The following is a 26,352-nucleotide window of genomic DNA, read 5'->3' on the forward strand; positions in this document are numbered from 1 at the left end:
TAATTTTACAAAAAAGTTTATTTTCTTTAAAATGTTTTACACTCGGTATGACAATGTGCTTACACAATACTTACAGTAGAGTACGGTGAAACATAGTTTGTACATAGAAAAATAACAAAAATGGAGAAAAAAAAAAGTGTGAAAATGTCCCCCACCACTGAAATAAAAACAGAGGACTGTGAATCGGCAGGGTCCGGAGTTTGACGGATGTGGGAGCTGCATCAGGAGGGCTGAGTTGGTGGAGGATGGGTGGGCTCCCCAACCCCACCCTCCTGTTTACGGATTTGGTAAATTTCATATTATTTACAGTTTTTTTGAACGGTCGTTTTGTTACAAAGTCCGTTTATTTAAACATTCCCAAAACTATTATTCAATATATTCACATATAAAGCAATGTACATGTCAGATCTTTGTTTTTAATGCAATTTAATGTGTTTCAACTGACTATGCTAACAAAACTACCTTGAAAACAGTAAAAATCATCTAAATTAATGAGTAACAGTTTTTTTGGAGCAAGGCCAGTCTAAGTGTCTCTAACATTTCACTAAGACGTACGAGTGATAAAAGAGCCAGAACACATAAGAAGTTTAGAACCTGTTAAAAATGCATTGCTACAACCTTCACTTTCAGATATACTCCTGTGAGTAGAGAAAACCGGGTAGGACGAGTTAAAGTCAGGGTGTGGACAGGAAATGAGAAAAACTTGGACAGGTAAACAGCACGTCAAACATAGCATCCAAACCCTGCTCCCGTTATTATACATAAATCGATAAAAGACATGGAAATATTGATCACTAAGCCCAACATGCTGGTTACTGTCTGATCCCTAAGTGTATTGTGTGTAAAAAGCTCATCCCAGTGAGGGCATATTACTTGAAGCCGGAGACATGGAAAATGAAGGAATTTCCATAAGGATACCACGCTGACCTCATGCATTCATAAAACAACAGAGGCTCCAAAGTCTTGTGGTTAAGAAGGCAGGGTTTGAGGAGTGGAAGCTTGAACCTCCACAGCCCAGTTAAAAGCAGCACCAGATACAGAGTCAGTGGTAGGGAGATGAAGCGAGCACAAAAAAAAAAAGGAAGCGAGGAGGACTGGACTTGTTTCGTATGATCCATTTTTAACAGCGGAAATTAACAGAACAACTTGGATAAATATGACACCCAAAAGCTGATTCGTTTGAATAATCTTAATTCGGGTCTAGGGTTCTAAAAGTGGAATTGAGGTGATTATCTTGGGAATATTTAAGAGCCACCAATGAAAAAAATAAATCTTAAAATCAAACAGTTTGTGAAAACTGTCTCTGTAGCACCTCTCAGTATCATCCTTGGAGCACACTGCACCCCGACTGTTGGGTTGCTCGGCGACACACAAGCTTCTGAGTCTGGAGAATGAGACGCCTCCATGATCCATGGAGTCCGTCGAGCTTCTTGGGCAGCAGTGCAATTGTTAGTCAAACGTATGTGTATGAGACTAGCTCACACTGCTAGCTGGCTAGTCCATACATGGAGTGAATGGAAATGCAAACCAGTGCTTCTCGGGTGTTAGCACGGAGTAACGATAACATGTGTGAGCTCAGAGGCTAGTAAACCTCAGTGTCCTCCTTGGGTCTGTACACTGAGCCAAATCTCTGCATGTACTTCTTTATGTACTCCTTGGTCTTGTGCTTCACATTTTCGTTACACTCAAGGTCCTCAGGATTGTTGCAAGCTTTCAACTCCTTATTCATCACTCCGTGTGTTAGCTGGTAGGAAGAGCAGAGATAAGGACAGATTTAGGTGTTTCTCCTCACCAGACGGCAGTAAATCATATAATTACAACGTATAGAAGCTGTGGTGGCTCGGTTAGACGCTTAATTCACTTTTAGTGACTTTGCGCTTTACAGTTTAAAACAATAAAATGCAATTATGTATAAACAAGTGAAGCCCAGCTTGACTTTCTGCTTATTGTATCCATGTCCTCAGAGTCCTGGTATGTCCAAGTGCAAACCACTCCCTACATAAACAATCCATGGACTGACCAGGAACCACAGATAAACAGAATGCTGTCTTTTAAAGGAACACTGGTTCGAAAAGGCTTTTCGAATGTAAAACAAAAGACAGCTGATTTGAACAGTGTGTCCTTAGTCTCTTCCAGAGGAAGAATACGTAAACATTTGTCTGGACAAAAACATCTTGAGAACTGAACTACTGTGTTGTGGCTTGAGGACAATCTCAAGGTTCTTTCTTTTTCAGTCAAGACCTGAACAGTGGTGTCATCATAACGCAGAAACAAAGGACGCATTTTGAAGCTCTGAATTTGGCAATGCATTTGTAATTAGGCGGCAGTAGCTCAGTCCATCCTCCGGGGACCAGAGGGTTGCTGGTTCAAGACCCGTGTGGACCATAAACATTTGGAGTGTGAGCTGGCTCATTTGGAGCGCACCAGAACAGAACTGTCCATTACTCTGCCTCCCCCTGTATACAAAATTGCATGCTTACAGGCCCCTGGTTTGTGTGTGTTTCAGGGGCCTGTACACACATACAGTATATGCATGTTTAAAATATATAGTAAAAAGAGTGAAAATATAATTTCCCAAAGGGAATTAATAAAGTGGATTTCTTCTTCTTCTAACCATCTTGTTTGTTGAACCGTACCTTTCTAGCCAGGTGTTTGAAGTCTTCCGTGTTGTTAATGCGTCCGAGTTTGCAGTCTGGCTTTCGATAAGGATTTAGACATTGCACTATAAACTGGGACATCTGTATAAACCACACACACACAGACACACACACACCCATTAGGAAATTGAAACAACTCACATTAAAGAAAATTTCTAAGATTAACACTCACCTCTTTGCGAAATGTCTCTTTACTCTTTTTAGCAAGTTCACTAGAAGTGTCTGCTTCAGCCGTCTTAGTGGAGAACTATAAAGTTAGAACAGAATGATGGATGATTCTATTAAAATGTGTTTGCAAACAGTTAAAAGTATCTACACAGCAAAGGAAGAGGTCTAATTTTCACAAACAGCTGGTGCTGACCAGGCATAGTTTTCTAAAAACCAGTAGCGAGGCCCTAAATGTGCATCACCACAATCAAACATGGCAACTGGCAGCAAATAAGTAGCTATCAAGGTCAGCAAGGCATCAAACAGCACCTGTGCACCAGCTACTTGACACAAAGCAGGGATATCCTGCCAGGATGTTACCGCTCCAGCTTCAGCCTTCAACAGCAGAAGGAGGCAGGCAACAGCTGACTGCCTGAGCCCACAAGAAAGTGGTGAGGATCAAAAACACAGAAGACTCAAACACATGTAGTGCCAAGGTCAGGAATCCACAAACATTGAAACTGGACCCTTTACACCCACAGATGCTCCGCCAGTTTGCTGGATGTGAACAACACCACTGTATAAACACACGCTGGGAAATGGCTCGTGACCTTGTAGCTGCTCAGAGCTCTCATCTAAGGTTTTGTTGGGTTTACATGAATATACTTTTAATCCTTCAAAGAGAAAAAAAAGGGCCGCTTGTGTAGGATGACAATAACAGAAACAAACAAATAATTGCTGGGTCGACCAGATGGCTTTGATTATGTTTTAAAGTCAAGACAGAATTAAAGGGGGGGGAAACAAATGATGCACAGGAAGATGAGCTGAGCTGAGTCACCCCTCCCCTTGTGGCCTTGAGGCTAAAGGACGGACAGCTGAGCAAGGGGGGTGGGGTGAATGTATTCTCTTCGAGACTGTCTCCTCGCACATTCTGATGAAGCCATTTCACGAGGAGGAGCCATTAAACTCAGGGAAGATGGTGTTGAGCTGGGAGCTTTACTATTTTACCCTTGGGACACATGTGGAAGCAATCACTAGTTGAACATCTTCTCAGTATTTCAAACAACAAACTCTGTAATCATCTTTTGTGTCCGAGCACAAATTCAAGAAACACAACACTATACACTTCAACAACACAAGTTCAAACAGGTTCAGTGCACAACAACGACACACATCATAACACAGGATCGCTGATGAAGGCTCACCTTGGAAGGATTTTCATCATAGGTCGGCGTTCCCAGGTCCATCTCTGATTCATGGTCCACACTAGTGCTGTCGCTCGTTCCTTCCCAGGATGGGGGGTCCCACTGTGTTTGCCTTAAGAGCAGATGAATGTCAAAACACATGCATACGTTTCCAAGAAGCACAAAGACACATTTCACATAACAATACCAACCTTGTGACAATGTGGTAGTAGTAGATCTTTCCTTCAGGGTCCCGGGCTACTTTCCAGTTGGGAGGTAGTATGATAGTTTTGGGTTTGGGGGGAGATGGAGGAGGCAGATCTATCACATTATTGGGTATGATCATTTCCTGGTGCACAGAAGAAAGATGAAAAAAATGAATCAATATAGTTTCTCTGTGAAGCAATTACTATTTATATTATACATAAAAACGGATTTATTTCAGTTATATCAAAATGGGAGGTCATGTTGTAATTCCTTATTTTTTTATAACTGAATTTAGTTAATTAATCCATATATCTCAAAACATATCCGTTATGACTAATCTATTCTTCTATGAGAGGGGGACAAAAGGTGTTTGCTTAGTGGTGTTGCACACACTATTTTAGATGTACACTGCCTCCTTGTGGCCAAACAAAGATTTGTAGGCCTCAAAATCACAACACGACGTAGATACGAGAATGGTCCCAACAGTCACATCCTTCAAAAACAAAATTTTTTAAATGTGATTTCATGCTGCAAAAAATAATCTGTCATAGTTTTGTATCTCCTGCCATCATCCTCTTTAAGTGAAGAAGGTGTTTCTTCTGATGATTTTTTAAGCTGCTCATTCAAAGATTATGCCCAGATTTCTCTTGACTTCATATGCCTTCCAAAGGAGATGGAGTGTATTACCTGCTGGACAGTTTGGGATGTGACGATCGTTGTGACAGTGCCTCCTTGTTGAACCACGACCCCCTGCTGGTGACCGGGATACACAGACTGGCCGTGCAGGTAGCCGGCTGTGGGTTCAGTGTACGCCTTCAGAAACATGAAGCAGTCAGATCAAACAGTTCATCTAGACATCATCGATCAATCTTCACCACATTATTGTGTTCAACAACATTATAATATACATGCATATACTGTATATATTTAACATCTATCCATGATTACACATTTAAACAAATGTACACAATCTATACAATCTATAATTTTAAGGGCCGTAAATCAACTGGATAATACTTGAGAGGGGTTAACAGCACCCTACCTGTATAACAGGAGTGCTGGGCTGAGGGTAGGCGGTAGGGATGCTGTAGATAGTTTGGCATGGCTGGCCCTGGTAATAGATAGCTGTCTGCGTTGGAGTCTGTGCCGGGGCTGTGGCATACTGCTGTGCAGGCTGTGTCTGCACAGTCACTGTCTGTTGAGTGTTGGGATCCCAGAGAGTGGTGTAGCTCTGCTGGCCCTGCACCGCAGGAGCCGTCTGGGCAGGTACGGAGAGGACAGCTACCCCTGCATCCTCGGCTGCTACAGCTGGCTGAGTATACTGCTGATGGCTGGCGGTGGTGATATGCTGAGAGAGATTAGAGACAGGAGTAGTCTGCGAAGTGGAAGATGGAGAGGTCAGAACCAGGTCAGAGATAAGACGCTGGGGGGCTGTCTCTTCATATGTGAGGGAGGGCTCAACTGAAGGTGTAGGTAGCAGTACTTTTCCAGCATTGGGATTGGAGGGATCCACAAAGGTCTGGATGGGATATCCAGGAGGGTATGTGATAAAGCCAGGACTGGAGGCATAGGCCAGAGCGGGGTCATAAACCATCGTCTGAAGCTGCTGCTGCTGCTGCTGCTGAAGCTGCTGTTGTTTCTGGGCTTCCCGTTGAGCAACCTCCTGCTCAAAAAGTTTTCGGCGTTCTTCTGTAGACAGTTTGTTTCGCTCCTTTCCAACAACTCCTCTTGGTGTCTTGTTGATGTTGGATGGGTCAAACCTTAAATAACCAGGAGCTCAAATGAATATCAGAACTAGACAATAGTATACAGCTACATAACAAAACCTAAAGTACAAACATTAGTTTATGCTCAGAGTGCACTGGCCATTATTATATTGAGCACTAAGAACTGGTGATAAAATGGACTGGGTTCTGAACTTCCCACTACCAAAGCATAAATAAGCACCTGAATAGACAAAGCTGCGATCAATGTGGATGTAAAATTAATTAATGTTAATATAACTGGTATTTTTTTTATAAGATCTGTGCTTTTAATCAGTGGGAGACATGAATAGAAGTCTGCTCCAAATGACACAAGCATGCATTTTAAATGCTGAGCATAATCTCCACTCCATTATCAAATGAAGGGTTCTTTTCCAAAGTTAACAAATAAGTAATTACATGCAGGAACTATTTTGGATTCCATCTGCTTTACAACTGAAGCAGTCAAACATTTCCTCATGTGATATTCAGTATGTTGCCCAAACTTGACTTATTAATGACTGGGAAGTTTGAACTTTACATGATGTCCTGACAACAAGGTAAGTAATCGTGCACTTCTAATGATGATTATCTGTGTCAACAAACAGTATCAGTTTTGATCAAAAATATCAGACAGTGATACCTCTACTTATGAATGTCTCTACTTATGAAATTTTCTACTTACGAAATTTCTCAGCAGGAAAATATTACCTCTACTTACGAAAGAAATTTTGACTTACGTAATGTAAAAACACAGTATTGGCTGATACTCGAATAAAAACACAGTATCGGCTGATACTCAAATCTCCCACAGGTTCCTGAACGCAACATTCTCATAGCTGCTCTGCTATTACGTATCTTCCTGGCATCCCATTGGCTAAGAGGGATGCCACTCCACCTCTGTGTGGAGCTAGTACGGCGCTTATGGAGTGTCGGCATTCGATACTTGACCCGTGAGGTAGTCTGATAGTTGTGCGCAAATATAATAACTTTTTGTGTACGTATTCGCTATGGACCCCAAGGAAGTGACGGAGAAAAAAGGAAAAGACGAAGAAAAGAGTTTTTTTGTCCATACAAAGTATGAGATAATAGAAGAGCATGAAAAAGGGATGCGTTTGGTTGCTCTAGCCAAAGAATATGGCCAAAAATCTACAATCGCCACGTTATTAAAACAAAAGGAAGTTTAAGGAGTTTAAGGCATCGCGTGGGTGGTTGGAGAAGTTCAAAAGGAGGACTGGATTTCACTCTGTTGTTCAGCATTGTGAGATAGGGGCGCATGAACCAAAGAGGGCAAAAAACAATGGGGACAGCAGTTAAAAGGTAAATGACCATCATCGTTATTCTCTACTCTTATTCTTTGTTTTTTTACATTATGCACAGCTCTCAACTTCATTGTGTAATAATCTAATCGTAACATGTATTTGTTACATGTTTTGATGCATTTTTATGCTTTATAAAACATTTATGTCGGAATTTTTGTGGGCTTTGAACGGATTAGGGCATTTGCATAGAAAACACGTCTCTACTTACGTAATTTTCTACTTACGTAATTTCTTCCGGAACCAATTAATTTCGTAAGTAGAGGTACCACTGTATTCCTCTTCTCCATTTTGTCACACAAACTCATGAATTTACCGTTCTTCGTTTCGTCGGGAGGCCCTCTCGTAGGATGAGGGAGGGGAAGAGGAGCGTCTCCTTCGTCTCTCAGTGCTGCGTGGGGTTTTGTCAGAGACTCTATCCCGATCTCGATCTCTGTCCCAGTCTCGATCCCTGTCTCTGTCATAATCTCTGTCTCTCTCCCGCTCTTGTTCCCTCTCACGCTCTCGGCTTCCAGAGCTAGTACGTGGCGTCAAAGCTATGTCTCGATCCCGGTTACGATCTGTGATAAAATCATCATCAAAGTGATATCGGAAAATTCAAGATCAAAAGTCGGTATGGGGCTAAACTTACCAATCGCTTCCTTTTCCACCTGACTCTTTTTTGGTATTCTGTACACCTCCTGAAAGGATAAGTACAACATTAACTTAAAATGTCAGAACATTATAGAATGTAAAATAATTTCTCTCTGTAAAAAAAATCCAAAAAATCCAAAATGATGTTATCTATACTAACCTTCAGATCTTTCCAGCTGTCTAGAAGCTTGGCAGCCATACTACTAATATCCAAAGCACTAGGTTGGGGTTCTTGACTTCTCTCACTCTCAACATCTGAGACACCTTCTTCTTCATCCTGAGAAGGAGTACCAATCACTGATGGGTCCACAGAAGTTGTTTTGACCTCTGAGGTCATATTTGCCTCTGGGCCCTCGGAACTCGGTACAGCTACATCAGTTTGACCCTCATTGGCAGAAGCAGGTTTCTCTTCCGTTTCCACAGTCTCTACCTGGGGGTCCACATCCTCTGAAGGCTGCTCAGGTAGAAGATCAGCAACGTCTGTTTGAATGGACTGATTCCCTGACTCAAGATCTTTACTGGTAGATGTGTCAACTTCAAGTTCAACCTTCTCCTTTACAACCTGACTGGACTGCTCTTCATGACTGTCTGGTTCCTGTTTAGATGCTTTTGGCCTCTCAAGTTCAACATCTGCTTGACAAACAGTTGTTTCGTCTTTCTTCTCAATTTCCTGTTCCAAATCCAACTCCATTTCTTCTTTTACCTCCTCAGCCTGAGGCTGGTGATGACTCAAGTTTATTTCAGTTTCTTCCTGTTTCTCCTCTTCCACCGACTCGTCAATTGTTTCTTTCATTGGGTCAGTAGCTTCACTCTCTGCTTCTGTCTTCAGCTGTTTGCTGTCTGGAAGCCCTACAGGTGAGGATTCCTCATCTTCGTCATCGTCCTCCTCCTCTTCTTCTTCCTTGCCATCAGATGCTTTGCTTGCATCAGACAGCGCACTGTCCAGACTGTTTTCACTGATGATTTTAAGGCGGCGGTACACAGCAGGCTTTGTGGCATCACCATCCAGCTCTGGTCCCAGTTTGGTGGAGGAACCATCAGGAGTGTTGAGGGGTGTTTGAGCACGAGACGTGTTCTCACTGGAGTAGCCATCCATTTCAGCAGGATGAGGGATAGTCTTTGTCTGGGCCCATCGCTTAATGAAGGTTAGGACTCGGCTTTCCTCCAACATGTTCTTCGTTGAGATGGGTAGCACAGCCAAGGTCTTCATAATCTGTAAACAGAATAATTGACGCTAAACTTAAAAACTTAAAGTTATTTTACTGGGATGGGAAATATTTACAGTTGTTTAAAGCAAAGTTTGCAAAATATATTACCTCTAACTGTAATTTGATATTATTGGAATTACTGCCTTTGGCTTCAGAAATCTCAACCATGAAGATCCACAGTAAAGACAGTCCATGGTGGTCCAAGAACTGCTTCAGACATGAAGAATTTTGAGTATCCTGCACAACAGAAACATATGTTATGTGCTTCAAATGATATTAAAAAATATCAACAGCAAAAAAAAGTGATCAACCACACAGATCATACTTTTATGAGCTTGAGGCAAATGAGTTTCTGCTCCATAGTTTCTACTCGGACCATTAATCTGCAGAGAGACACGACCTGCTTCTCGTCATACAGGCCTTCTCCATTCTCCAGTAATGCCTCCAGCTCCTCATCAACCTACAGAAGGACAAGGTGATGTCAATGACACATTTCTCTTTTGGCAGAACTGTCAAACCCTGTATTGTAATGCCTATGTTAGAGCCAACATCACTACAGCTATAAAACAAAATTAAAAACTGGACCATGGCAATTTAATTTACTGTGGTCATACGCATTATGTGGAAGTACAAGCCCACATTATTGCCTGACATAGGAAAAACAGTGACACAGCACAATTTTAAAAAGGCTCTAAGCACTGACCGTGGTGAGAGCACTCTTTCGACTGCGGTCTTTCTTCATTTTCCCTCCGGCAGCCCGAACACTAACTCTATTCTCTCCACCCAGGAAGCCTCTGCAGCTGGGTGCTCCACAAAAGCATTTCTGTGCTTCTTTTCTGTGGAAAAGGTTAGACAATGGTGAAATCACACTTGATAAATAATCAGAACTATATGTCTATATGTGTCTAGTGTTAACAACTTTCACACAAAACATCACAATATAAGTAAATAGATGCAGGAAAGAGGAAGGAACCGTACCCATATCTCTGGAACTGATAATCAAACGTCAGTTCAGTTCCGGCAGTAACAGGTTTGGTGGTGAAGAACCCAACTCTAAGCTGGCCATTGACAGTCCACTGATGAAGAATGAAAATCATCTTCGGGTTATTCAGCTTTCAGAAATATAACCTTAATAATAATATGAAAGGTCTTTTTTTTCCCCACTTACCTTTTGTGTCTCACAGTTGGGTTCACAGCTGTGGTTCATAAACCGAGAGCAATTACCCTTCAGTGTTGCATCGATGATCTGACAAGACGATGCAAAGTTAAATCTTTATGTCTGCCACTTCATCTGAGTAATTAAACCGGATACATACTGTGAAATTATTGTTTACCTCATTATTTTTTAGAGCCATGAAGTAGTAGTGGATGTTCTTGTTACGAGCATATTCTTTCACCCTTATTTTGAACTCCTTGTGATCTAGTACCTCCCCGCAGTATTCCAGTACGAAGGTGTTTCTGAAGTAGCAATAAAAAAACAATTACATTTGGAAACAAGGTAGTCAGAGACCGCAACATCCCGAGACACCCCTGAATTCAACATTTTACCCTGCCCTACACATTTGTGTGACTCTGGCTTTCTGAAAATGTTTCTTTTTGTTTTGTGATTAAACCTCATCAGGTTTCAGAGATGTCTACCTAAAAAGGTATACAGTGTGCGGTCATTCCTCGCAGTTAATTCGTTCCAGGAACCACACGCAATTGACGAATTCCGCGATAGAGCGACAAACTACTTACCTTATTACTTATCTGTATTTATGGTAATTTAAACGTTTATGAACCCTCCACATACTGATATTAAACCACCTCCTATCTGTATTACCTTTTCCCACACTCTGATAGACTGTTGTGTCTCACGGAAGTCCGACACTGACGGAACGGAGCGCACTTCTGGATGCCGTCAGCCAATAGAATGCGCGTACGGTATCACGTGACTGCCTTCCAAAAATCCACAATGAGTAGAAAATTTGAAATTTGACCTTGACCTAGTTTTCTCAAGGTCAAGGTCATCATCTCATTTTCATCCCCTTTGCCGCCCGAGTAATGTGCTTTTTCTTTCATCTTTCTATCTGCAATGGTTGTGAAGACATTTGGTGGACGGACGGACGAACACACACTGACAATTACAATATTTATTATAAATATTTATATTTAATATAAATATTAAATTTTAGTTTCAAGTTAGAATGCAGAATGCAGAAGAAAATCAGGATGAAATAAAGGCTACCACTATAAAGACATGAAAACATAGATTTTGTATTTATGCTAAATGCTCCTAAATATTTGAAAGTGCTGTATTGGAAGCGTCACAGAAGCTTACGGAGCCAAGTCTTTTGCGGCACGTAGTCCCCAACCCTTGTCTTCTGTAAGGATAACGTCAAAGTCTGCATGCTGTTTCATCTGGAAGCGTCGGTTAGAGCAGTAAACTCCGTTTAGGCACCGCGATGAGCTTCAAACACAAAAGGGTTGTAGTCATGAATCTAATCAAAAGTATGTAGAGTGGCCTAAAAATGTTTGTTTTCATATGTTAAAAAATTTATTGTTACAAGCTTAAATTCACAATGTTGAACTTGCCAAATTGTCAAGAAAGACTTATTGATCTTAAAAAATTCTGGCCAGAAGCCAACCTTTAACAATATTTAAACCGAATTTTTCTATTCAACAAAATGCATGTATGTAAAATATATTAAAAAATGCAATAAACAAGTTTCTATTTCCAGATTTTTCTTACCATACCAGTTGTAAAGCATTTCATTTAAAAAAAACAAAAACAATGAGTAATTCACTCACCACTCAATCATCAAAAGCCGGTTCAGACAGTCTTCTCCACAAGCTAACGCTCCCCTGGACCGCTCCTCTCTGGGCAGCACTGGACACTCACACTGCATTCTCTTTATATCTCTATGAGATTTGCTCTTCTTTCTACAAAAATATGAACCCTATTAAACTCATGTGTGAAAGTGTTTTACAATGCTGTTGTTTGTATACTATTTAGTCTCTGTAATCAGAATGGACAACACTTTACCTCTCAGTCAGGTATAGATTCTCCTCAATCAAGTCAAAGTAAGGGGGCATCTTTTTGGACTTGGCAAACTCTCTCCATTTATTGGCATCTCGAAAGTCTTGCAAAGTCAGAATTGGACGTTGCACCTCCACCTTGATATGACTTTCCTTTGAGACGTTATCGTCTTGCAAACGCTCACGCTTTTCTGCCGGCCCAGCTTCTGCCTCGTTGTCTGAATCTGACTCAATCTCTGGCCGTCTTTTCTTTGGAGGGCCCCGGCCCCTGTGGGGTCTGAAATTGACTTCTCTAGGGGGGTCAGGCACAAGAGAGCCCCTGCTGTTACTGCTTATTTCATGACCTTGTACAAAGCTTGAAGGTCCAGGATCACTGCATTCACTGGCTGTTTTACTAAGATTACATGGTTTGTCCCCACTGTAGTCATCATTAGTTAAGGAGTCTGGATGGATTTCACTTGAGAGATCCTGATAATGTTCATATACATGGAGGTAAGGATTTCTGCTTGTCTGAATGTTGGAGGGCCGGTGATTCCAGGAGGCATTTATCTGCATGAGTTCCTGTTCCCTGGGTGAAGTTCCTATCAGCTTAGTGTTCAGCAGATGAGGCCCATGACTGCTGTCGGGCTGTTGGTATGTACTACTGGGCTGTTCTGCTTGGGTAAAGTCCCACCCGAGGCCGAATCCATTCTTGTCAGTGATATTGTCAGCATTGGAGAAGTCACCTTGCTGGTAATAGGTGTACATCTCACCTCTGCTGTTAACAAAATGCTGCTTCTGAACTTGTTCACACTGGGAAGGAGCTGTGGCATTACAGAGGACACTGTTATGGCCAGTCATGTAAAGTTGGGAACTGATGGAGCTGGAGCCCTCTGAGTGACTTGTGCTATCAATCATGTTACTCTGAGACTGACACAACATATTACTAGAGGAGTCATTTCCACTTGCATATAGAACATTAGTCTCCATATATGCAGTGGAGAGACACCCCTCACCGTTGGCATTCGGCAGATCTGGACCATTCATTGGAGTGCATGGTGACACTCCCTTATCTTGTGTCTCCATTGTAAGGGAAGAATTCTTTGGCACCACCACCACTGAGTGCAACCGCTTTATAGCCTCGCCACAATCAGAGTCGTATTCGGAGTTGTCGCTATCACTGGCCTCACTCTGTCCCACTAATGCATCCTGATTTACTGCAGTTCTCTTACTAAGTTTGTTTCTCTGAACTGTTTCCATAAATTTTCCTTCATGGTCATCGCCATTCCAACTCATCTTTTCAGAGTTGTTGACGTGTGGAGAGTTGTTTATGTGAAGAGACTTTTCTGTTTCCAGTTGTTCAGAAACACTCAGCTTTATATCACAGTGGTGATCGCTGGTGCTCTCTCTGAAAGGTTCCCTTTGGTCTCTGTATTCTTTTATCACAGGCATGCTATCTGAGCCAGCAACCCGATGAGAGATCTCAGTCTGTTTCAGCAGTTTGGAATGCGTTTCAATTAATCGTTGAATATTGTCTTTGTCAAAATTTTGTTGGCTTTTATCTTTAGCAAACTCAATTTTTTTGACAGAGATCACTCTTTTAACAGTGGGCTTACTGTCTCTGTCTACACTAACTGTCTTGTGTGAATTATCGTTATCTAAGTTATCCTGACCAACAATATCCCACCTGGACTTTTTGGTGGTACTGCTACTCGTTTTAACAGTATCTAATTTTTGCTTCTCTAGTGCTACTGGACTCTCAGATTCAAAAGATGATAAATCAGATTTAATTGGCGCGCTTGTGCCACACTGATTGTCAACTGTTGAATGCATTTCCTGCTCAACAACCTCTGGTTTACTTTTTTGTTGGACATCACTCATGACAGGTTTATCTGTTGGGGCAAGTAAGAATGTTGGCCCTGGTGAAAAGTCATCAACCTTCTTGTCTTGACCTATCATTGAATTATCATTATTACTACTATATGAATTTAAGACAACTGCATTTGAATACAAATGTGTTTGGTTGTTACACAAAACACTTTCCTTCACATTGGTCAAGTTTTCCAGGGTGGCATTTAGATGCTTTAGGCTTTCACTTGAGGTTATATCTGAGCCATTGTCACTCTCAGCTTCAACGCATGACTTTGTTTCTATTAACTCAAAACAAGTTTCTTGTGAACTCTTATCAGCACATGATACCATCTGCTTAAAAGTCTGATCACCATGTTCATTTTCATTTTGATGGCAATCAGATTTTTCCTTTTCACTACGAGAACACAGCTCTGTTGTTCTGGAACAGGGTGGTGTTTTACCAGGGTTGTAAAATATGTCTTCTGATTGTCTATGACGCCCACTGTTTATCTCAGAAAATTTACAAGGACTTATTTGCTTAATTTCAGACCCATCTGTTTTCTTTTGGTTATTTTTACAGTTGTCCTCTAAGGCAGAACTTTTGTCAGGCTCTTTTCTTTTATGATCTGCTTCAGAGTCACTAGAACTGTTTTTTTGGTGTTTGTCATTTATCTGAGATTGTGAATGTATACTGGAAGAAGAGGATTTGCTATTGGCCTCAGACTTGTGATGGGAACTAGATTTACGGGAACACATTTCGAGGTCAGGTGAGCACTTTCTTTGCAAATCAGAGTCTAATGGCCGTTTAGATGCCCTGTCAGACTTGGACTGTTGTGTTCTTTTGTCCAACTCTGAGGAGCGAGGAGAATCTGCAGATTTAGAGGTTTTGTCAGATTTTGCGTAAAAGGATGATTTTGACTCTTTGTGTGAGCTTGAATAAGTGGATGATCTGCTGGAGTCACTTGTCCGCATCTTTGTCTTCCTGTAGTCATCCTCGGAGTCAGAACTATCCCGAGTTCTGTCAGTGCGAGAACGAGAATGTCTTCTTTCTCTGCGTGGAGAACTCCTATGAGATCTCCGATCAGAATCATGATAGTATGACCTTTCAGAGCGTGAACCTCTGTCTCCCCGTGACCTCTCTGATCTGGAGTGAGATGAACTTGTTCGAGATCCTCTTGATCGTGACCGTGATCTCGATCTGGTCCTTCTGCGATCTTTGTCTGATCGAAATGAACGCAAAGATGCGTGTCGAGACTCACGGTCTGACTTGGAGTAACTAGAAGACCTTTCATGCTTCTCAAGCCGTTTTGAGCAACTTTTTTCCTTTTCCTCCACATATGAACCAGAGGAAGACTTTTTCACTACTTTACTTCCGCTATCAGAGTTTGTTTTGCTTTTGGAGTCAACTGATTTGTTACTGGAAGACATTTGAACTGAATCCCCATCAGATTCAGAGCCTGGGGGGGCACGTTCAGATTGTGACCTGGTTTTGCTTTTATATACCATCTTGTCATTCTCAGCACAGCTGGGACTCTCTCCATCTTTTCCTGAGGAAGAAGCTGACTTCTTGGGACTTGTCTTTGTCTCAGGTACCTCATTGTGAGATATCTCAGAGGGGTGAACACTGGCAGCACTCTGAGGACAAGGTGCTGGGAATTCAGGTATGCTCTCACTTTTTGATTTCTGGAGATTATGCAAGTCAAAGGACTGTGGCTCCTCTGGCAAAACAGACATTGGTTCCTCTTCGGTCACAGAGACACTGAGAATTTGCTTTTTGAAATGCATTTTGGATAAATCCTTCTTCAGTTTACTGGCTGGTGAGATGGATGTTTGAGAAAGTGTCTGTGCTCTTAATGGTGGCACCATGGTTGTCTGCTTTTGTTCAGTTTTAATATCTGCATTCTGCCCTCCTTTGTCTGAGGTTGGTGACAAAGCCAGATGAGTTTCAGTGACAGACTTATCAGGGTTATTAGGGATGAAGAGCGAACTCGGTAGTGGCTTCTTGGTCTGTGCAAAGCTGAAGGACACTTTCTGACGACCTTGATCTTCGAGGTTGACCTTCATCTTGGTACCTTTTGGTAGGAGATGATTTGATAGCATGACTCTGGGAGACAAGCTCTTTATTAGGGCTGCCTTGGATAAGCCCTCTACCTTCACCTAGAAATAGAAAAGGGAGACACATATAGCTGTAACATAGATTTTTTTAGAATTAGAATTTAAGAATATTAGAATATATAATATATAATATATAATTAGAATATAGAATATTTATTAGAATATAAAAATTGACACTAAAATAAAAAATACCAAATTAACAGCAAAAAAAGGCTAATATTCACAGCAATGTTAGTGTACAGTGAGTAGTATGTATTGGGACTTTCTTTGTCGGGAATGAAAATTGAATGCTTTGAATTCGCAGGAAAGATATCAGACTTTCAACTGATTTGCCCAAATTCCTGATGCTGTTATGGACTTGGTAAGGTTTTCATTTGCGAACTGGCTGTCCAACTGATTGGATTTTTTTAGTACTAGATGCTACAGGAGTGCATCTAGGATTCCATTAAGTACAAACACAGCAATCATTGATTAGTCACTGTCATCAACTGTCTCCTATCTCATATTCAAGGGCTTCTTGTTCAAGGAAGCCTGTCAGTTGCTGGTCATTCCAGGTATCACATGACCACAGTAACCAGGCAACGTCTCGATTGTCACAGTCCAAATTCAGCAAATTGCTAAGGGCCACTTCACTGGTAGATGCCACCAAATACTGCAGACTGGACTTTAAGCTTTGTTTGTTTAATACTTACTGAGGCACCACTCCCCTCCTCTCTGGAGTTACAAATGTGCATCATAGGAACATGAAAAAAGACAGAATGGGCAGAGATAAATTTACACAATCAATGCAGAACTAAATAGAACCATATTAGCATAACAGAATAGGCTAATGAACGTGTTTACAGTCAGAAGTTTTAAATCTTGTCAGACAATTTGAAGAGATGCAGGGTTTTGGTCTCTTATTTGAATTACTGATCAAACATTCTTTGATCACACACAGAAGCACACAGGAGCATTTTCAAGGTAACCTTATGTGATGTCGACATGTCCTGACCACATCATTTGTGGTAGTGGTAATTGTTAATGCATTTAAAGGTCAGTATCTGTCACCAATCAACAACAGCATTAGGTGTAATGTTTCTATTCTCCTCTAACTGCTATAAGTATATATTAGCTATATCTCAAAGCTTAAATCAACAATATAAAATATACTAATATCAATGATTAAACATCTTGTGCACTTATTGTTTTCCTTTAAATTTCCTTTAAAACGGTGGCAGTAGCTCAGTGAGCTGAGGACTTGATGGTAGCCAGCTCATGTGTGGATTGGCAGTGGGAGAGGTACCAGTTCACTGCCGAAGTGCTCTTGAGCAATGCACCAATTCAAGGAGTATGACAGTGGTGGCTCCATACAGAACTCACACAATCTGAAAAACTGGAATGGTCTTTTTGTGAGGCTAGAATGCTAGTCATTAAGTTTCAATCAAGAGAAAGGATGTAATATCATAAAACTTGTACAGTAACACCCCAGCCTTTGGATACCATAAGTCTTCAAGGTTTACAATTTTCAGCTTGTTCCTAATACAGAAAAATATTGTTGTCATGCAATGGAGACTGAATCCACTTCAGCAAAAATTGAGTCTAATTTCATTATAGACTATATTGTTCAGATTTTCACAGAATAATCCATTCATTCATCTTCAATATCCTCTGGAGCCTATCCCAGTGGACGAGGCGTGAGGCAGGGTAAACTCCGGGTACGATGCCAGTGCACTCCGGAGCCACATACAGAACAGGCAGACACACACACTCACACCTACGGATATTTTGAGACTGGCCAATTAACCTTAAGTGTATGTTTACTGGAGGTGGGAGGAAGCCGGAGAACCCGGAGGGAACCCACACAGACACAGGGAGAACATACAAACTCCACACAGAGTGGGACTCGAACCGGGAGTCGCCTTGTTGTGCTGCAACAGTGCTACCCACTGCACCCTAAGTTTCCTCTGCCTCACACCCTAAGCCAGCTGGGGTAGGCTCCAGCTCTCCGCAACAGCGGATGAAGTGGTTGTGACAATGAATGAATGAATGAAAAGTTTCATTAAGACTATTCTTTAACCTAACGGTGAGTAAATTAACTTCAAATAGACAAAACAGAAACTAGCTTTCAGAAAGTAAACTTTTAAAAAATTGAAGGATATTTATGTCAAAATTATTTAAAAATGAGAAATAATGTTAACAACCAATAACATAGCGACCTCAAAAATAATGGATGTCCCTCCTTCCACTTTTCATGTACTGACCTTTTTTTTTTTTTAATAAAAAAAGGATATTAAACAACCAATATGTTGCTGACCAGTCATATCTAATAAACACCAAATTTGTTCATCAGTTTTTAGTTTAAAAATTCTTTGTGCTTGGGGTTGTCTTGTAATTCCAATTGTCAAAAGATTATCAGTGAATAAATTAACACAAACAAAGGCTTGTTGGCCAATAGATCTGCACCAACTGCATCCAAAACAAAACTTAGTACCGCAAACTACAAAAATGCATATGCAAAGTCATATCAAAGTAAGGTGCTCTAATCAGCGTGAACAGCATCATATACTGTCTGATACCTGATCTCTGACTTCAGAAGTGTGTCCATTGAGAAACTCATCAAGGATTAGCCAGTCTGAAGAGGCTGATGGCCAAGAATAATCCAAATCAGAGCAATGAGCCCTCCAAAGTGTTGCAACACCTGACAAAAAAGAAGAAGATAGGGTTGCAATAAACTGACTCTTGTTCAAGTACATCTTAAAGCAAGCTACTTTTCATTAACATCATTTGATGGAGGTTGAGGAAGATGCAACCTTATGTAATACACTAAACATAGTCATAATTAGTGGTTTAGCATATGCAATATAATCCCATGCGTCAATACTAACACTGTTCCAGATCATAGCCTTTCAACCATTATAGTATAATCGAGATCTAGAGGCGCTCCTTCTTTATGTATATGTGTTGTGTAGCAGAGAATCCTCTGACATTCATTTGTTGCCAGACTAACGAGTACCATTTTTTTCTACTAAAAGAATTAAACGTAAGTGCTGTCGCTTTGTTGACATAAAAAACAAACAAACCCCAAAGCAAAACAAAAGTTATATTTACCTCCAGTTTATAAATACTGTAGTACTTTCATGATCGATGTTTATACAGATAATGGCAATCTTCGCCGTTTTACACATAAACAGCACAAGCAAGAGAAAACTGAGTGCCCGTGAAACGAGAATTTGTATGAAGGAACAAATGTATGAGTTTTTTGAGAGGAACGGTGGCTGGCTGTAGGCCAGTGTGAACATTAACCAACACATGGCCTCCATCGGGAGGTTTCCATGCAGCCAAAACACGGCCTTTAAAAGGACGCTTGTGAAGGCGAGCAGAGGATGTGTTGCAAAACCTCTCAATTTTTAAGAAATATCCCGAATATCTGCTATCTAGTCAAACTACATCTTATAAATATGTAATCAGTAAACTGGCAATCAACACTAGATTAACTTATCTTTACGTATTTGATTGTGACGTTAGTTTACAAATATAACCGGCTATGCTAACTTGGGTAAGCTAACATGAATAGAGTTCCCGTGGGCCACCCGATTTGGTAGCGTTAGCTCATGTTGTACAGTGCATTTTGTTATTTCTGTTAACGTTGTGGCGCAAACACTTTTTGAAAACAACGTATGTGTGGCATTTATGTAATTCATCAATAAAGGCAGCGCTAAACTATCGTTTTTATATTGAATCCAGCGTCAAGCCAATGAACGCTAATAGCTCCCACAGCTAACGCTAGCTTGTTTAGCTAACTCTTGCTAATGTTACTGTTGTTTACCTCTTTACTGATCAAGGTATCTGTTATAAATGTGTATAAACATAGTAATTGAGGTGTTTGTATAGTGAGGACATCGTTAATTCTTCGTTAATTTTTATGATATAAATAGTCGTATTATCAAGCGTATACACCCGGCTTAACTAGCATGCTAGCAAATTGAGGTTTTGTTTCTCTTGTGTCTACTACAACTGTAAAGCTGTAGTTGACCTAACATTTACAGTAGATAAAAACATGCACTTTACGAGGTACTCACTTTACGAAGTGCTTATGGTCACACGGCTCCCCCATCTTCAAAATCGCTATCAATCGGCCTTTTGTAAAACATCAAGCAACAACGTATGCCGACGTCAAATCCATACGGAGCTGTCGGAAATGATGTTCGGTTCAGAGGCACCGCTCCTGCTGTGCCGCAGCCTCAGCTCGGGTGAATGCTGATAGCATGAGCTCACAGTTAGCCCAGGGTTGGAATAGAGGTGAGGTCTACCAAGACAGTCAATGTGATTAACCTGTAAAGTACAATAAGATTGAGAAACTGATTTTTTTTTTTTTTGTAATCAAACGATCGTGTTTTTCGAGTACGTTTCAATTCCACGCACGGATCCTTAACGCGTCTCTTGCTCCGGCTGCTGTGTTTAACAACATCACATGATGGGAGACAAGAGCTGGCGCGAACTCTGGAGGGCACTGTGCTTGGTGACGTACATGAGTAGAAAAATTAAGTAGGTTAAAGTCATTGTCTTGATAGAATGACAACATGACAACAGCGTGACTACGTGTCGGACTGAGAAGTAACAGTGTGTCTTTCTCACACTTACACACACACACAAACACACGTACATAGCAGTAATGGGAAGACAGAACTCCTAAAAGCTTGATCGAACAAACAGAATAGAAATAAGGGAAGACGCTCTTTGTTTTCTGTACATTAAACCGGTTTTTAATTGCAATAATCGTTTTAGTGTTGTGCGGTCTCCGATGCTGTAGGGGGCGCAATCCGTCGCTCATGTTGGTTTTGCCGTTAGCAATTAGAAGAGAAGAAGAAAAACTCGAGGACGAAGAAGAAAAATACATATTTTTGTTCAAGTGGAGAAGAGCATAGCGACTGAAACCGAATCTGAACTGATTTAATCGCCTTTGTAAATTTTGCATCTAAATCAGTGCGTGTCAATTGTGTAAGTTTTACTCTGGTCAGATAGTTGTATTGTGCTGTTAGCAATATATATCACAACGTTACTCCTCCATGTCGATAGTAATCGTCAAATGAACCAAGGCTAAAGGCCTAGCTTTCTACAATGCTAATTTTAGCTAAAATCTGAGTGTCGTTGCGATTTGATCAGATGTTATGGACATATTCAGCCGTAATTGCTAAAGAACTGCTTCAGCCATGTGAAACTGATCTTAATGACGTTTCATACCATGGAAGCTTAGTTCCCAGCGTAATGTAACCAAGGTGTCATCGGCATGGAATGTTGGCCTCGCTCATCTCCAGGGGATAGAATTTGTCGGTGATGATACATTGTTTTTCAAAGGTTACAGGTTGAGCTATGGTTTTTTGTGAATGAAGTAGCCTTTGAGATATATAATATATACGCAGCCGTTTTTTGACAGAATACCAAGTTTTTGCGTCAAGTTAGCGACGTTGTGACACCCACCTTAATCAAGACGCGCCAAGAACCTTATTCACTACGTCAATGGCTAATTTAAAAACCAGAGCTTAATGTCACACCGGATGATCGTCGAATGAATGCTGTGCGGCTGCTGAATGCAAAATTTTGCTTTAAATTCTCAACACAGTGCATTAGAAGAATTGGAATAATATCCTGTAATGAAGATTACCCTCCTGAAATCCAACTTTCACATAGCATTCCAATAACAAGTTCTAAAAATAATTATGAAACATGAATGTCATGCAGTGCTGTATACCTTTTACATCTGTCTATTCGTTTTTGACCCATTCCCAATGCGTGCTAAAAATGGATGATCAGGATTGGAAGACCCAGAGAATAATTAGCAAAATCGTTAAATGCTATTTTTCAAACTAACAATACTTTCCCAAGAAATTTCAAAATCACAGGAAGATGACTGCACCCACTGAACTGGTATATCAACTTGGGACTGAGAACACCAAGGACCAAATGGTGTTGAGGCAAACAGCATGCGACGAGAAATGGCAAGAAGGGGTTAGACTGCTGCTATTGGATAACATCAGAACACAAGTCTCTGGAAGGAACAGACTGCAATCCTGATCGGTCTTACTCTTGCATAAATGGAATGCTTTTGAGCGGCTGATTACTGAATCAGGGTGTGGAAGTGAAGCTGTGGAGGGAAGGTTGAGTCACAAGACAACCTGTTTTGCAAGTGCACAGTCAAGTCTTGAAAGTTGCACTTCACTTGCAGCTAGTATATTTGGCTGCAGTTATTTTGCATTATTGGAACAGTTTGTCAAAAGAAATAGCGGAACTTGTCAATGAAAACTCCATGGTGATTTGGCATGAAATAACTCAGAAGCGTGGTTGATCTCATGGAAAGTTGCCTCAGGAAAAACTGGTTTGGGGAGTTAAATCTATAATACATTGTGTTTCCAAAGAACAATTAAAAGTAAAGGAACCCAGTTACATCTATTAACGTAATGAAAATTGTTTGGTCACATACAGGTGGATTTCAATACAGGTGGAAATGAATGTTCGTTTTTGGTGCTCAGGTTTGTGGTTCCCAAGACAGATTTGTCACATCATTGGTTTCGTTGTAACTGGTTCTGGCCCTGCATTGGTTGGGTGGTAGCATGTGCTGACAGTGGTTTGGTTGGACTGTCTCATATGCTGACAGTGGTTTGGTTGGACTGTAACATGCTGGAAGTGGTTTGGTTGGACTGTCACTTGAACTGGAAATGGGGTTTTTTTTGGACTGCAGCATGTGCTGGCAGTGGTTTGGTTGGACTGTCACATCTGCTGGCAGTGTTTTGGTTGGACTGTCACATCTGCTGGCAGTGGTTTGGTTGTAGTGTTTCATGTGCTGGCAGGCTTTTGTTGGGATGTAGGTTGTAATGACATTGTTTTTTTTTGGAATGCAGCTGCACAAATGCCTTACAGATGCTATAAAAGGAAAATGCTCTTGGTCTTTGGTTGCTGTTCCCCAGTTGAAGAGCTGAATTCTTCCAAGATGATAATGGTTCAAAGTTTATTTGTTCCCAGTGGCCCTCAGTCTATATTATTTAGAGTTTTTGTTACAGTGTTGGCTGAATGAGTTGAAATGTTTTCTGTAAAAATGTGGAAATTTCTCGACCCAACAATGGTGATGTCCAGCGCCTGGGACTAGCATTAATGTAACCAAGGTGTCATCGGCATGGAATGTTGGCCTCGCTCATCTCCAGGGGATAGAATTTGTAGGTGATGATACATTGTTTTTCAAAGGTTACAGGTTGAGCTATGGTTTTTTGTGAATGAAGTAGCCTTTGAGATTTTATATATATATATATATATATATATATATATATATATATATATATATATATATGAGACATTTCAGCAAAGACTAATTGATTTGAACTGTTTTTATGCGTCGGAGAGGTTGTACCATTGTTGAGAACAAGATACTGAGGATGGAGCAGCCAGGCAAGAGAAGAGGTAGACCAGTGAGGAGGTTGATGGATGCAATGAGTGGGGACATGCATCTGATTGGTGTTAGGAAGGAGGATGTAGGAGACAGAGGGATCTGGAAGAAGATGATCCTTTGTGGCAACCTCTGAAAATACCAAAAAAAGAAGATTAGTATGGATTGACACTTGTTTCTCTCAAGCATTTGCTGTGATATATATATATATATATATATATATATATATATATATATTGGATTGTGTTTATCTCACCAATATAAATTTCTCTGTTTTAAAAGTGGTTGTTGTGAGGTTTTTTGGTATTGGTGTGTTTTGGCTCTGATGTTGTAGTTTCACATGCTGGTACAGAGGTGTAAGTTTGGATTGCCGGGAAATGGGCGTAGCGATAGCGATGCGCTGTTGGCAATAATGCTGTTTTATACCCTTCTGTCTACAGGTGGTGTTGTTTGAGCGTCAGCATGGCGGTCGTCATCCGTTTACAGGGGCTGAGAATGACAGCAGGCTCTGAGGATATTCGCAAGTTCTTCACTGGCCTCAAAATTCCAGATGGAGGGGTGCATATAATTGGTGGGGATCGTGAAGAGGCTTTCATTATTTTTGCGTCAGATGAAGATGCAAGAAGAGCCATGACACGCTCAGGTGGCTTTATTAAAGGTTCACAAATTTCATTGCTGCTTAGCAGTAAAACAGAAATGCAGAACGTCCTTGAAAGAAGCACGAAAAATGTGGAGCAAGTCCAAAACAGGAGATTTGAGGATAACGCAAGACGTGGTAGAAGATTTATGGACCCTGGAGGGGGCAGGAGACTGGGGCATACTTCTCCCCCCCAGCACCAATGGGCATCAAATGATGATGACGTATATGTGTTTCTCAGGGGAATGCCTTTCTCTGTGACTGAAGCAGAAGTGTATGACTTTTTCAGTGGTTTATATATCGATGAAGTGATCTTGCTGAAAAACCCAAATGGTACACAGAATGGCAAAGGTTTTGTCAAGTTTGGAACGAGAGAGGATGTAAATGAAGCCCTGAAGAGGGATAGGCAATACATTGGGTCAAGATATGTGGAGGTTTCCCCAGCAACAGCAGATGATTGGGGCAAGGCTGCTGCTAGACTTTTGATTACTGTCAACGTGGGCAATAACGTTGAAAGGGAAAGATCACCAGTTCGCAGTCAGAGGATTCCACAATACCATGCAAGATCACAGTCACCTTTGGCCCCAAGGTCCGTCGTTTCCTCCAATGATGATTACTGCATTCTGTTGGAAAATCTGTCCTTTGCAGTGGAAAAAGACGACATAAAAATGCTCTTCCATCATGCAAAACTTGAGGATGACCAGATCCTGCACCTTTATGACAGTGATGAGAAAAGAACCAGGTCCACTTTTGTGCTATTCAAGAGTCTGCATGAATACTGTGAGGCCTTAACTCCTGAGAAGAGGCTGTTTTACAATCGTTGGGTTTATGCACGTCCAATCTCTCGAGAGAAGATGATCAGTCTTCTGCAGTCTCAGTCTCAGAGCATGAATGACAGACCTGGAAATCCTGAAAGTTTTCAGGAGATGCCTCCATCATATTCTACTGATGATTATGACTCTGAGAAAGTTTGTCTGTTTGTGCGGAACCTTCCATTTGATGTAAGGAAAGTTGAGATCATGGACTTCTTCCTTGGGTTTAATCTTACTGAGGACAAGGTGCATGTGTTACATGATCACCAAGGTGCTGGGGTTGGAAAAGCTGTGATTATCTTTCGATCTGAGGCTGAGGCTATGAGTGCTTGTTCTCATAACGGACGAAGATTTCTGGGGTCTGAAGTTATATTGAAATGTATTTCACGTTCTCAGATGCATCAGTTGGGTGTTGAACCACCAGTGGTGCAAGAGACATTTGTGAGAGAACCATTGCCAAAAGAGGAGCAGTATTCAGGCAGGAGTAATCAGGCGTTCCATTGCCCTGGGGGAACACAGCACCCTGACGTAAGGATTCCACATGATGGTAATATACCAATGCCTAACATGCAGACTGCGTTCCGCAGAGGCCAGGATTATGAGGCTGGTTCAGTTGGCCATTATGTTCCACAAGGCAGAGGTAATTCCACTCGTAACTTTGGTTCCCAAGTGCAGGGTTTTGATGATTGTACCTGTGTACAGCTAGTTAACTTGCCCTTCCAAATCAGAAATGAGGAAATCTATGACTTCTGCTATGGTTACCGCGTTGTCCCCGGATCTGTCTCACTGCAGTATGATCACAGTGGAAAGTCTAAAGGTTCTGCAACTATAGTATTTCAGTCTCATCAAGAAGCTTTAACAGCAATCAAGGAACTTAGTGGAAGATCCATAGGTCCGAGAAAAATACAGCTACTGCTTGTGTGAAAGTGAAATTGCTTTTTTTTTTCTAAATGCCCTTACGTGTATATGCTTTGAACTTAAACGTGTTTTTGAAACAAAATTGATTTAAAAGAACAGGCAAATGCCACACTCCTTTTTTTATATGTCATGACTTTGTGATTACAGTGACTTTCAAACATTTTTCTTTCTGCATTTATTGTATTTTCAGTATGTCTGTTGACTCATGGCTTAACTTGAAATGCTAACCTCAAGTGACATTCTAGAAATTTGGTCTTTTCATAAAAATATATTTGTTTAATTTGTTGATGTTGTTTATTTGAAGTGGTGCAGAAAATTAATGCAGATTTAATTTTAGTAGCTTATGAAAAACGTAAGTAAATAATTCTCTAAGACGTCTGTTTTCTTATCTGACACAGCAAATAAAGAGATGGGAAATTACTATAAAAAGAAAAAAGTGGTTGCTATTGTTGTTCTCCTTCTTGATTGTTGATTTATTTTAAAAATACAAACAGCAATTTTTAAACAT

General features: G+C 40.9%; 3 protein-coding genes across 5 annotated transcripts in view; 2 read left to right on the forward strand and 1 right to left on the reverse strand.

The window, feature by feature from the left end:
- setd2 (SET domain containing 2, histone lysine methyltransferase) lies at positions 1-20,250 on the reverse strand. 3 transcript variants are annotated; one of them, XM_068324547.1, is made up of 23 exons: positions 20,122-20,250; positions 18,619-18,740; positions 16,753-16,774; positions 12,123-16,102; positions 11,888-12,019; positions 11,418-11,546; positions 10,432-10,555; positions 10,266-10,343; positions 10,076-10,173; positions 9,801-9,933; positions 9,423-9,557; positions 9,206-9,334; positions 8,050-9,102; positions 7,888-7,936; positions 7,573-7,816; positions 5,679-5,955; positions 5,238-5,570; positions 4,883-5,008; positions 4,201-4,337; positions 4,010-4,121; positions 2,830-2,904; positions 2,637-2,738; positions 1-1,744 (listed from the first exon to the last, which is right to left on the reverse strand). In XM_068324547.1, exons 2-23 carry the CDS (start codon positions 18,657-18,659, stop codon positions 1,583-1,585), a joined length of 7,671 nt encoding a protein of 2,556 aa, XP_068180648.1. In that variant the 5' UTR covers positions 18,660-18,740; positions 20,122-20,250; the 3' UTR covers positions 1-1,582. The 3 variants fall into 3 exon arrangements, with proteins under 3 accessions (XP_068180648.1, XP_068180647.1, XP_068180646.1); XM_068324546.1 differs by having other exon boundaries at positions 5,658-5,955; XM_068324545.1 differs by having other exon boundaries at positions 5,238-5,955.
- The window catches only part of gra (granulito), a 10,632-nt gene continuing 4,515 nt past the window's right edge, over positions 20,236-26,352 (forward strand). The window contains exon 1 of the mRNA XM_068324555.1: positions 20,236-20,341. The gene's annotated coding sequence lies outside the window, so the exon portion shown is untranslated. The remainder of the gene's footprint in view (positions 20,342-26,352) is intronic.
- On the forward strand, positions 21,020-26,333 carry rbm12bb (RNA binding motif protein 12Bb). The gene is made up of 2 exons (XM_068323486.1): positions 21,020-21,038; positions 23,918-26,333. The coding sequence occupies exon 2, from the start codon at positions 23,940-23,942 to the stop codon at positions 25,848-25,850; it is 1,911 nt and encodes a 636-aa protein (XP_068179587.1). The 5' UTR covers positions 21,020-21,038; positions 23,918-23,939; the 3' UTR covers positions 25,851-26,333.

Source organism: Antennarius striatus, chromosome 9 (assembly GCF_040054535.1).
Source record: "Antennarius striatus isolate MH-2024 chromosome 9, ASM4005453v1, whole genome shotgun sequence".
Taxonomy (NCBI): Eukaryota; Metazoa; Chordata; class Actinopteri; order Lophiiformes; family Antennariidae; genus Antennarius; species Antennarius striatus.

Bases quoted from the DNA above. Each gene is read 5' to 3' on its own strand.
- setd2 (XM_068324545.1), bottom strand. From the start codon at position 18,659: ATGAGTTTCTCAATGGACACACTTCTGAAGTCAGAGATCAG. The intron at 10,174-10,265 runs GTAAGTGGGGAA...ATTCTTCATCAG, and splicing joins CCAACTGTGAGACACAAAAG to TGGACTGTCAATGGCCAGCT. The intron at 5,956-7,572 runs GTAAATTCATGA...TGGTTATTTAAG, and splicing joins TCCCGACGAAACGAAGAACG to GTTTGACCCATCCAACATCA.
- rbm12bb (XM_068323486.1), top strand. From the start codon at position 23,940: ATGGCGGTCGTCATCCGTTTACAGGGGCTGAGAATGACAGCAGGCTCT.